Source organism: Nothobranchius furzeri, chromosome 7 (assembly GCF_043380555.1).
Source record: "Nothobranchius furzeri strain GRZ-AD chromosome 7, NfurGRZ-RIMD1, whole genome shotgun sequence".
In the NCBI taxonomy this organism is placed as follows: Eukaryota; Metazoa; Chordata; class Actinopteri; order Cyprinodontiformes; family Nothobranchiidae; genus Nothobranchius; species Nothobranchius furzeri.
The window spans coordinates 24270584-24282658 of record NC_091747.1 but is presented as its reverse complement, the minus strand read 5'-3'; the positions used below and the strand labels follow the sequence as shown (position 1 = coordinate 24282658).

Genomic DNA, 12075 nt, shown 5'->3' with positions numbered 1-12075 from the left:
ATACAATAAAACAGTATTTTTATATATTTAGAAAGTATTCAAACACGATTGCTCTAAGAGTTTTAACCCTGCAATGAAGGATTTTATTTTGTGTTATTTTATTTGCGTTTTATAGTCTTATTTGGGGAATTAAATGTTATAAAGTTATCCAAAATGTTTAATTTTTGTTCAATCATACTGTTTTTCACAATTTCTTTAGTTAAGTAGTTTTTTCCAGATTAAATTAATCACATGCTTAAGCAGTTAATTGGATTAATAACAGCTAATTTAAATTATAAAGTGTTTAATGCAGCTTAAATGTTTGATTTGCATTTTTCAGTTTGAACTGTGTCAGAGCACACACATACGCATATATATATATATATATATATATATATATATATATATATATATATATATATATATATGTGTGTGTGTGTGTGTATAAATATGTGTGTGTGTGTGTGTGCGCGTGTGTGTGTGCGTGTGTGTTAATTGTTAATTTATTTTCTCGCTCAGCAGTTTCATTCATCATTCATGCAAAATACAATCATCAACAGTCTCCTAACTGAAAAAAGGGGGAGGAAGAAGAAGTCTTATATGACCTACCCCTTTCTACTTCATACAATATAATTTACAGAATGGCCTTATACACAAACCAAGTATAGAACTTCCTTATCTTTGTAAACAAAATCACAATAAAACTTATCAATATACTTATTCAATATTTACTTATCAATCATACGATTCCATGATTTTTTCTTTATATAGTCTCTTAAATTGATCTGTAGTTAAACATTTTTTCAGGTCATGATCCAGATTATTCCATAATTTTACTCCATATACTGAAATACACATTTGCTGTAATTTGTTCGTGCAAAAACTCTTTAAAACTCAGGCTTCTTTCTATTTTTTCCATCATTTGAAATCAAAACAAAAAACTTCTGTAACTTCACTGGCAGTAACCTCTTTTTTGCCCTGAACATAATTAGTAAAGTTTTCAAGTCCTTCTTCTTCCGACACTCGCAGAGTACAGACGCTTCTGCTTTTGCTCCCTTATCTTTTTTTCCCAAGGCTCTTTGTCCTGTCTGCCCACAGAGTGCTTCTCTGCATTTCTTCTGAAAAACCCTATTTTTTTAGAATGGATTTAATTAATTGGTCATTCAATGCGATTGACAAGATTTTTTCTACGATGAGAACGGAGGAGGGGGCTCCCACTTGCCCGCAAGGGAGACACACAGCGGGATATGTGCTCGATTCCTGGAGGGAGTGGAAGATCGTATGCCTCTCTCAGCTGTCCATTGAGGATGTCGAAGATGTGTGGATATTTGGCCTGATGATCACTGGATTTCTTCTGACTGGAGTGGGAGGATATCTGGTTTTCTGGAAATTTGGGAAGACGGGAGCGATTAGAGGGCGACCCGCACCCACGGAAAGCACCGTCCATGTGGAGACCTCACAGACTGGGACGTTACTCGAGGTGAATCATAAGCTGGACAATGTCCTAGCTGCGTTACAGGTATTAGTGTGCAAAATGGATGTCATCTCGGAGAGGGTCACTGGATGGTGTGGAGATGTTTAAAACCTGAATTGGCTTCACTGAAGGACTTGAATGATCAGTTACAGACTTCAAGGCAGAGAGGAAAATTATCTCTGCCTGACCCAAACAAAGTCTTGTTATCCGAATCTGACGCCATGGCAGCCTTGTGAATTCCAACAACAAACCCCCACGAAGGAATGCAGACAGATGCTGTCAAACCCCCGCCCCCCCCCCCCCCCCCCCCACACACACACACCTTCGGATTGGTGGACTTCAGCCTGGCGAGGTCATCAACCTGCAGGCGTCAATGTGCTCTGCGCTGCTCCCAAGATCTCCCTCCCACCTGTGGCTACAATGGCTGAGCGCCATAGGGCTGCTCTCGCTGGGGAAACAGGATCCCAGGCACCCCCCCCCCCCCCCCGGCCTTCCTCTCGGTGTCTCATGTTGTGAATTGTTGATGTTCGTGCTTATATGTTTGAGGCGTTTTTTTTTTTTTTTTTTTTTTGCATAGTAAAGCTACGCCCTGCCGGGAGTAACTCTGGTATGCCTTTTTTTCCCTCCCCCAATTTATCCTCATGTGATCCCCTTTTTATCTAATTAACGGTAGTGCGACTCTTGTTGCGAATGACCACAGTACCAATTCTTCTGTACTGAAACAATTGCCCCTCGGGGATGATTAAAGTTTTTTTGAATTTGAATTTGAATTTGATTTGAAATGAACCAAATCCCTGAATTACTATAGTCATGTCAATCCCATGACAATCAATAGATGTTTTATTTTTACTTTTCTTTACTATTGTCAATATTTCATTTTCACTTACATCTCCCAAAAATATAGACTGTAGAATTCTACTCCCTCCTTGTATTTTTACATCTTCCTTAACTTTTGTTTCCATAAATTTGGCCAGACTTGGCCCTATGTTTACGTAAAATGAATTAAATTCATTCACCACCTCACTTTTATCCCTCAGAACGTTATCTCCTTTAATAAAGTAATCTGGACAATTGGTGTGAAAAGACCTAGGCCTTACAACGCTATTCAAGATTCTCCATGTTCTTTTCATATCACCTTTACTTTCCTTCAACCTTAAATGATAATAATATTTTTTTTGCTTGCCTGATTATTGTTGTCAATTTATTTTTATAAGTCTTATACTTCATTTCTGTGCTTTTAGATCGAAGTCTGACAAAATCTCTATATAATTTATGTTTTTCTTACAGGATTTTAGTAGTACCTTCGTTAACCAAGGTTTTACATCAACATTTTTCTTTTTTTACATGTCAGCAGTGGGCGATTCTTATCATAAAGGGTTGTATATGTTTTTAAAAATGTATCATATGCTATGTTCACATCCTTAACATAAACCCCTCCAGTTTTCCTTTAACAGGTCATTACAAAATTTTGTTATTGCTTCCTCTGACCTTATTCTAATATGCTTTATCTGTTCAACTTCTTTGGTATTTTTTTTAATTTGACTATGATGTATTATGAATATTGGTAGGTGATCACTTAAATCACTTATTAAAAGACCACTATTAACTGCCTTATGTATTTCATTTGTATAAATATTGTCAATTAGTGTAGTACAGGTACTGGTAACTCTGGTTGGCTTAGTAATCACAGGATATGAACTCCTACTGGACACTGCATCTACAAAATCTGTAGTGGTTTTGTGGTTTTCTTGGTTAAGTAAATCAATACTGAAATCTCCACATATTAACCAGGTTTTCTTGTCATTTAATCCATCTATAAGATTTTCACACCTTTCTCTAAAACATTCAGTTTTAGAACCTGGTGTTCTATAAACACAAGCTACTATAATATTTCTTGTTTTTTCTGTCTCGATTTCAACAGCTACACATTCCATCCCATCTTCCAAGGCTACTGACATACACTCTACTATTTTACAATTCAAGGAACATTTACCATACAATGCAACCCCTCCACCTTTTTTCTTAACTCTATTTTTATAATACAAATCATACCCTTCTGTAACAAAATCAATACCCTTTTCTTCATTTAACCATGTTTCAGATAAAGCAATCACTTGGAAGTGGCTTTTAAATGTTTTCAAGTAATCATTCATCTTATCAAAGGTTGCATAAAGACTTCTACAATTAAAATGGATAAGTGAAAATTATCTAGATCAATAGAATCATTCAACTGATCATTTGTATATTATGTACAATTGTCATTAATTGCATTTAGTAGATTACTATCTGGATCAATATTAGTTTCATAGTCAAATGTTTTATATTTTGCAGCTTCAAATCTTTTCAAGAATTTTTCAGCTGATTTTACCGAAGCTATTTTTCCAAAAGTACCTCATCTCTTGTGCATCTCAAGAGACCTTGACTCCATCAGTCCATGGCTTGGAATTCTTCTCCTTCAACCTCCATCCTGTGCTCCTCATTATTGATTCCAGATCTTCCCTTTCTTCTGGAATATTCATCTTTACTCCAAATTCACTTAATCCAATTGCAGCAGCCTGGGGATCATTATGAAGTCGCACTTTCCCGTCCTCACAGAAGATCTTTAGTCTAGCTGGAAACAGAATCCGTGACTTAATTTTCCTTTCATTGAGTATTTTTCGCACTTCCTTGTATTTTACACGCTGCTTAAACACAGCTCTTGTAAAGTCCTCGTCGAAAAGAACATTTATAAATCTTGGTTTGCTCAATGCCAAAAGATGCATAGCTTTGTTTTGGAAGAAAACATGTCGACCGACTAGCGCTCATGATACAGATGATGTCCACTCTACCAATGGAAAGGATTACATATGTGTTACAAGGCAAACAGGAACTATTTGAGGAAATTTGGAACCCTTTTATTGATTATGCCAAGGATTTTGGTATGGCAAATGACAGTGATTGAGATGTGTAGGCACTGCGGTTCTTATTTGGTGGAAAGTTGTGATTCTTTTTTTTTTCTTACAGCATTGCATATTAAGTAAGTTATTTAATTATGTAAGGATAGCAAAGACAAAGGATGACAATGTGCGGTAGGTTGTACTGAAGTATTATACAGTTGGGCATCTGTGTTGTTTGTTTTGTAATTGTAGTGTTCAATGTAATTAAAATTAATAAACATATTTTGGCTAAATAAAAACAGAGATGTATGTTTCTTTTTTTTATCATTTACTTATTTATTGTTATACAAACTAAAACATCTGTTAAAGCTTTTGAACTTGAGAAGCCTGAATTTAATGTTCCGGTTAACAGAACTTTCATATCATTTCAGATTTTCCTCTGCAGGAGAAAACATTTATCAGAACACAAAGCCTCAACAAGTCCTAATAGTTTGTATTGGAGTAAATTCAAACCCTGGCTGTGAGCTCTAACGTTGTTTAAAAGGGATGCCATGCATAACCCTCTTTGTAATCTTATTATTACTTTGGAACCAGCATAAAAAGGTCTCTCCAGGGCATGGAGGTCCCCTGCAAAGCCAGGAACACCTGCTGAATTCAGCTAAATTTGTTGTTTCTGACCAGCACTTGCTCACATTTAAAATATAAATGAACTGTAAACAAATAAAGAGAGCTGAAGTTCAGCTCTCAGCCAGACTTAAATGTCAGAGGAAAGACATAAACTTCAGCCGTGATCACAGACCCGCAGGATGGAAACTCATTGCTTTTCTAAACAGGAAACATCTAACTACTGGACTGGAAATATCAAACCAAGACTTCATTAGCATTTGGATGGAAAGAGACCGCTTCACACACAACTTATTGATTTTTGGAGACAAATAGAGAGCTGCAGGGCATTCTCATAGGCTGTATACGGTTCCGACTGCACAGAGAATAAAATAATATTTTAAAACTAAGAACAAACAAGTTCACTGTAGTAAAAGTCAGCCAAGATGAAAATATGTGTTATAAATGTATTTCATAGTAAATTCTTCTTCAAATATAACTTTCAATGAGGGCTTTCCTGATTTAAGTTTGGCTTTCTTCAGTGTGTTCTTCAGATTCCTGATTATGGATTTCATGTTGGCTATTTTCCAGGAGGTCCAAAGAAACGGAAAAGCAGGAATTCCAGCTGGGCGATGGCCAAGTCTTTTGAGCCTGACATGTCCACGCAGCAGCGGAAGCGGCAGCGAGCTTTCACTGTCGAGTGCCTGCAGTGAGTACTCCAGTGGGTCTCATACCTGGGCAGATGGCCGAGGTTTCTCCAAGCAGGTCAGGAGTCTTTCTTGTTCTAATTCCATTTTCTTGTGTAAACTAATTTAATTATACATGACTTGTTATGCGCAGTGTGCCACAAGTCGGGACAAGAGGATGAGCACTGGCTCAGTATCTAGCAATCATTCAGCCTCCACTGAGCAAACAGAGCTGGGATGGAAGGAGGGACATATTCTGAAAGGCCTAAAGCGCCTTCAGATGAACAAGTTCAAAGATTCATCCTCGATTGCATCCGTGTCACACTGCAAAGACTGCATGACCTCAAACGAGGGCATATATTCTTCTGGAGTCAAGCTCTGCCAACAAGGGATCACAGTCGCGAAGGTGGCCTCCACAAGTAAGGCTTTCAAGGCTGATGCAGGGATTGGCACCTTAGACGCTGAAGATCCATATGATGAATCATCTAAACTACCTACAAGGGAATCCAGTGATCACACACCAAAGGATCATCTTAGTTTGGACAAACTAGATTTTTCTAAGGATGATGATGAAAATTTTAAAGTCGACTCTGTGAGTATTTCAGCAGATTCTGGTCTTTTTCCATCTCCAGACTCAGAAAACCTCTTGTTCTTGGAAAGTCCCACACTAAAGCCTGGTGTAAGCCCAACTGACAGCCTGACACGTTTGGAAGAAACGGACAAGAACTCTCTAGGAAAACATAAAGCATCCATTTTAAACTTCAGTGATCGCAACAACAACCAAGAACGATCTACTGACCGTAAATCTAGACTTGACTATAATAAAAGACAACAAGGGAGGCCTTCTACAAAGCTAACAGAAGCAGAAGAAAACGATGAAAGTTTCTCAATCAGGCATCCGGCAACAAAAGCTCTGAGTTGCATGAATGAAGCCAGACAACGCAGCTCCTCAATGGAGGTTCCTCACAGCCGAGATCAGGCAAAGGGATACAGGGATGATGCCACCTCAGAATCTCCTCAGAGGAAACCAAAACCTCAGTTTTGTGACTCAGCAAGGAAGGCATTCATCCTTCGAAGCAAGAGTGCAGACGGAGGGCAGGAACAACTTAAGCATACACATTCTCCTCTGCACCAAAAACTCATTAAGGGTCAAAGACCCAAAGTACAGTCAGAGCCAAAGCCTTTGGGGCACAGTGTCCCAAGCAAAAGGATAAATCTAGATAACATCCATGATTCAAGCAAGGGCATGCTATCAAAACCTGAGAAAGATGGAGACATGACAGCATCAACAAGCTCCAAGTCTCTAGAGAACATTCAGCAGTTGTCTCCTGTTGTGTCCCCTGTCAAACAGTCAAAGATTGTTAAGTCTCCAGGCATCAAGAGTCCAACTAAATCTGACTTACAAATCACTCGAGTCTCAAGCAATGGCTCGGGGGAAGAGAGCATCTATGACAATCTACCCTGTTCGCCACTAAAGCAGCGACGCCAAGACCATCACTGTGATGTTTCTCAAATGGAGCACAGGTCCCTTTCTCCTCCTTTTCCCCCAGGTCGAACCACTTCCCTCCTCCTTAGAAGCAGCTCTGAGAGTGCAGCCAAAGATCAAAAACTGATGGGTCAGAGACAAAGCTCGACCACAGGCAAGCCAGTCTCAACTGCAACCAGGACAAAGGATTTCTGTTCAATTTTAGAGAGTCGTACATCCAACATGATGAGAAATCTCCAACATGCATCCCTTCAAATAGGTGTGGATGGTAAACCAGTACAAGAAATCTCTGCAAACATCTACCAAACCAGTGCATCAAAGCTTCCACCAGTCCCTATTCAAGAAACCACAGAGTCCATCCAGCTGTCTGCAGACAGAGATGCCACATGCTGTAATGAAAATGGAACTCCATTTATATTATCAACTCAGAGCATCCTGCAACGATCTCAGCAAAGTGTTAGTGAACCAAAACTTTCAGAAGTCCTTCCAATTACGTTCCCTAATGTTTACTACCACGGGATATCCTATAACCCACAAACTTCGGGCGCACACGCTGTGAAAAGGACACTTCCTGTAAATGCTAAATCACATGAGGCGATCTCTGGACAGGACACAAGTACTTTCCTCATTTTTGGAAGGCAAAACAAAGACGATGGGAGAAGTCTGCAGACATTCCAGACTTTCACGTGTGATCCCCAGGTGATACACGAGTGCGGTGCTCATGACAAAGTTCACAGAAAGACTGAAACCCGCTGTAACTCGCTGGACTCTGACCCTGTTCAACCTGTTGCTTTAGACAGTGGTGGGATGTTAGATTGGGGATTTGACGAGCAAGGCTGGCTGTTTAAACGGTCTGTGTCTGTGTCTACCAGACCTCTTCTCAAACCAGTGTTGGGCATGAATGGGGCCAAGGCTCGCAGCCAGAGCTTTGGTGCTCGCTACATGGACAGACCGAGTTTCAACAGATCTGGAAAGGTCCGTACCCAGATCAAAACACACTCTGGAAGCTCTTTGAATTCTCTCGGGGATGTCCTTCCAGGAAGCATGAGTTGCTCCAGCAGCTACCACTGTCCAATGAATCGATCCCTTTTAAACAACTTTCTTATTGAAGAAGGGCTGACAGCTCCTTCACAGTTGGGGTCTTCCAATGAAAGACTTCAAAGTCTCAAACTCCAGCGGGAGCAGGCTAGGCGACTTCAGATCGAGCAACAGTTTTCAAGTGCCTTCGGGGAGCCAGTCTCTGAAGAACCAGAAAGGCAGAGCACCATTACCACTATTGAAGAGAAAGTGATGCTTGGGATTGAGGAGAACCTGCATAAGTCACAGGAGCAGGAGAGAACTATTGAAGTCAAGCAAAAGTCTGGCTCAAGCCTTGCAAGTTGGTTTGGTTTTCGCAAGAGGAATCTTCCTGCTCCGAGCAGCAGAAAGACCGAGCCACCAAAAGTCAAAGAAGAAAAGCGAGAACAAAAGATTACGTCCCTTCTGGGAGGAAAGAATACAAAGTCTGACAAAAAGAGAGACAGAAGAAAAAGTGATGGAAAAGACAGGTAAGAAATGCAGACAATCAGAAATCATAACGGTGGCCTTCGCTCCTTGGTTAAGTAGATTTAGTCATTTTTCGCAACAGTCTTTGATGTTTCAAACTTTTTAAGTCCTCAGACGTCTTCAGACATGTTTTATCAAGACCATCACTGTTTCAATAGGCAGGAAAGTCATTCATCAGCTGAATGACCCAGAGCATCCTGAGTCAATATCACTGAGTGCAGTTTTGTTGGCAAATTGTTTTTCTTCTAGCTCTGCGGGAAGAAGAGAGTCTCATGATGCGGTACGAGCTTGCATCTCAATGCCCTGCCCGGGAATTTCTTTGACTGAGATACAAGGACATGCTACCATCATCAGAGACCCAAAGGTGAATAATGTTTTTGTTGGAATCTCGATGTTTTTCATTTTCACTTTTCTAAGTCAGACGTCTGACCAATAACACATTAGGAAAACAACAGTCAGTGATGGTTGTTGAGGAGCAGTTCTCTTCCCACCTTCCTAAACGTTCCTGCCGTTGGAACATCTAAGAAGGTGTTTAAACTTCCTCACATGCTGGTCGGATGGTAGAAAGCAAGCCTTGGCGTGATGCTGATCGGAGTGTGGTCTTGGTCACGGTCATGGTGATCATGGTTGAACACCCTGGGATCATCATGACTCGAACTGCAACAATAGAATGTGATGAGGTGCAAGACAGCATCTCAGAGGCACCAAACACAGCCTTCTAGGGGTGGACCACCCAGATGCCAGCTGAAGGAGATTCTCCAGATGTTATGTAATCCTGTCAGGTTGTGTAGATCACAGCTGGGTTTTATTCCAAGGCAAAGGAGTCTCAATCTACAGATATTCCATCCTAGAACCAAACCAATCCAACAGAACAGAGGTGTTCAAAGTTTAATTTATGAACTGCTGCCTCACGGGGATTCGTTTCTACATGAAATTCCCAAAAATGCATCAACTCTTTCGCTGCCAGCCATTTCCTGATCGGTAAAGCCCTTCGCTGCCAGCGTTTCTCACCATTTTTACTGTTTATTTAAGAGTGACAGAACATTGTGCGCTAGGATGATGTTGACGCCAAAACAACCAAAACAAAGCAGAGACTCACCTCTTACATCAGGAAGAATCCATGTGTTTCAAGAGTTATCCGTTCTTTCATAATCCGTTGTTGAATTGTGATCGGCAGAAGCTTTTCCTGTTCGCGCCACACTTTTTTTTTTTACAGGAACGGCCCAAAACGATCTTCTAACACATGGATTTTCTGCTTCCTGATCACTTGACGTATGCAGATGAAGATCGGTATTAGAGCTGAGATGTTTGTTCTCACGGTGCGGGGGCTCGTTCCGATGCCCACACAGTAAAAAAAAATGCAAATGATGACTTCAGTGACTTTAGTCGTCATTGGCAATGAATGAGTTCACATGATGTATAAATTCTGAGTCGTCCTTTTTGTTTTTTGTTTTTTTATAAAAATCAAAGATGCAGATGATGAACCGAAGAGCTGATGGTGAGAATGGATCAGCGGTGAAGAGTCCAGCTCAGGATGCAGTCATAGGTCAGATTCTTTATATTTGTAGAAGTGTATACATCCAGGTACCTGAAAAGACCTGTCTGGTGGTGTTGTCTGCTTCTCGTGAGCTTCACAACCTTAAGGTGTTATCTTTGCTTACCGTTTCGCAGTTTGCAGACAGAAGTGAAGACCAAATTTTACAGACATGTGTAAGTCATGAAAACGATGCCTCAATCAGTCAAACTAACATGAAAAGTGCAGCATTCTGTCAGTTTGTGCTTCTTCCATCATATACATGTTAATTTGATTTTTTCTGACTCTGCATTTGCATCAGGTTAAAACCATTCCAGCTGATTTCACTCATACTGTGCTGCAATGAAGGTTTAAACCTTCATCTTCGCACATTCATGCAATGAAAATTTTGCATGCAAAAACTCATTCTGTTAGATTTAATCAACTCACTCCTCTGGAGAATTTGCTCCCCATTAAAAAGTGGATGCATTATGAATTAGCTTCTGGCAAACTGTTTTCTTTTGTTGCCCAAATAAGGACCAACTGTCCTGCATGTTTAGATTATTTAGACGAGCCAGTAATTAACAGGCTTCTGCAGAGGATGATTTGAACCAGTAGAGTTGAATCAATGAATCAATAAAAACCTGCAGCAGAGGATGTGGGCTTTCAGTGTTAGTAATGATGCAACCTGTTATGAGCAAACGCTGCACTGAAAGTGCAAAATGGAAAAACAATCCAATTTATGTAGGAAGTCTGGGAGTTTATTGTGTGGTTTTCAGCCTATTAGAAGAAAAAAAAACTCAATCTGATGAAAACCTTTTAGATTCAGACCCTCTTTGGTTTCTTGTTTTAGTCATTTCCTTGCGCTGTCTCTCTGAGCTGGAGCTGTTGGTAGCAAAATGCTAAAAAACATTCATGAGGTTTCTGAAAAGCCCCAGAAACTGACAGGAATCACAGAGCTATGCCTTCATGAAGCAGGAACCTATCTCTCAATAACAATCGATTCTTGTTTAGTCGGGAAAAACGGGAGGAAACTTTCAGAGGATGTGGGGATCGATGGCCTGTGACAGCTGTGGCTGAAGCAGCTGCAGATTTAGGCCCAGTCCCCATTCTCGCACTTCCACCAAGTGCTCTTCGATCAGGGCAGGCTGAAGTGTGGGTATAGGGAGCCTAAGTCTCTTCCACATCGCGGGTGCCTGGAACAACGAAAAATTAATGCAAGTCAATGGGGCTAAAAATGCTATTTTCTATGCCGCTTTGCCTTACGCCCTGGATCACACATATGTTGTACTGCAATTTAATGAAAACTAATGATGGGTGTTTTGACCACGCCAGTCACGTACTTTGAGATTTATCAGCTTGTAAAAGTTCGTAATCAGCATGACTACACACCAGAAATCAGCACGTCGCATATGTGGCGTCACCATGCAATCTCCTGCCCTCTAGCGTAGCTGCTACTTATGACCAGATTTATGGTGGTTCTTTCCTCCTGTGGGAAGTTCGCTGAACCTACAGCCCTTTTCCCTCAGTTTTCTCTGTGTCTGGTTTTGATGACGTCACTTTCGTGAAGCACATTTGTAGTCCTGGACTTATTTTCACACAAAACCTAAAATAGCATTTCCCCCTGTTAGAAAATAAGTGCATTCTTGGTATCAAAATGCTTCTTTAAAATTCACAGACATCATGCGTGAAATCCATGGTACAAAACAAGCGGAATTAGAAAATAGCGTTTTTAGCCCCGTTGTCTTGCGTTCATTTTTTCATTCTTCCAGGGACCTGTGGTCCGGAAGTATGTGGGAGTGACCTAGGCTCCCTATTGGGCTTTGGAATGATGGTAACTGCCCCCAAACATACACACACACACACACACACACACACACACACACACACACACACACTTAAAACCTACTACT

At 40.5% G+C, this 12075-nt stretch overlaps 1 protein-coding gene across 4 annotated transcripts in view; it reads left to right on the top strand.

The window, feature by feature from the left end:
- LOC107396311 (nck-associated protein 5) overlaps window positions 1-12075 on the top strand; it is a 150794-nt gene that overhangs the window by 60676 nt on the left and 78043 nt on the right. For 3 of the 4 annotated variants that reach the window (XM_070552926.1, XM_070552924.1, XM_070552925.1), the window contains 4 exons: window positions 5524-5697; window positions 5773-8651; window positions 8899-9013; window positions 10120-10195. In XM_070552926.1, coding sequence (XP_070409027.1) covers window positions 5524-5697; window positions 5773-8651; window positions 8899-9013; window positions 10120-10195 — 3244 coding nt within the window. Of the gene's footprint in view, window positions 1-5523; window positions 5698-5772; window positions 8652-8898; window positions 9014-10119; window positions 10196-10320; window positions 10360-12075 lie in introns of all 4 variants that reach the window. The other variant, XM_070552927.1, reaches the window with a different exon arrangement.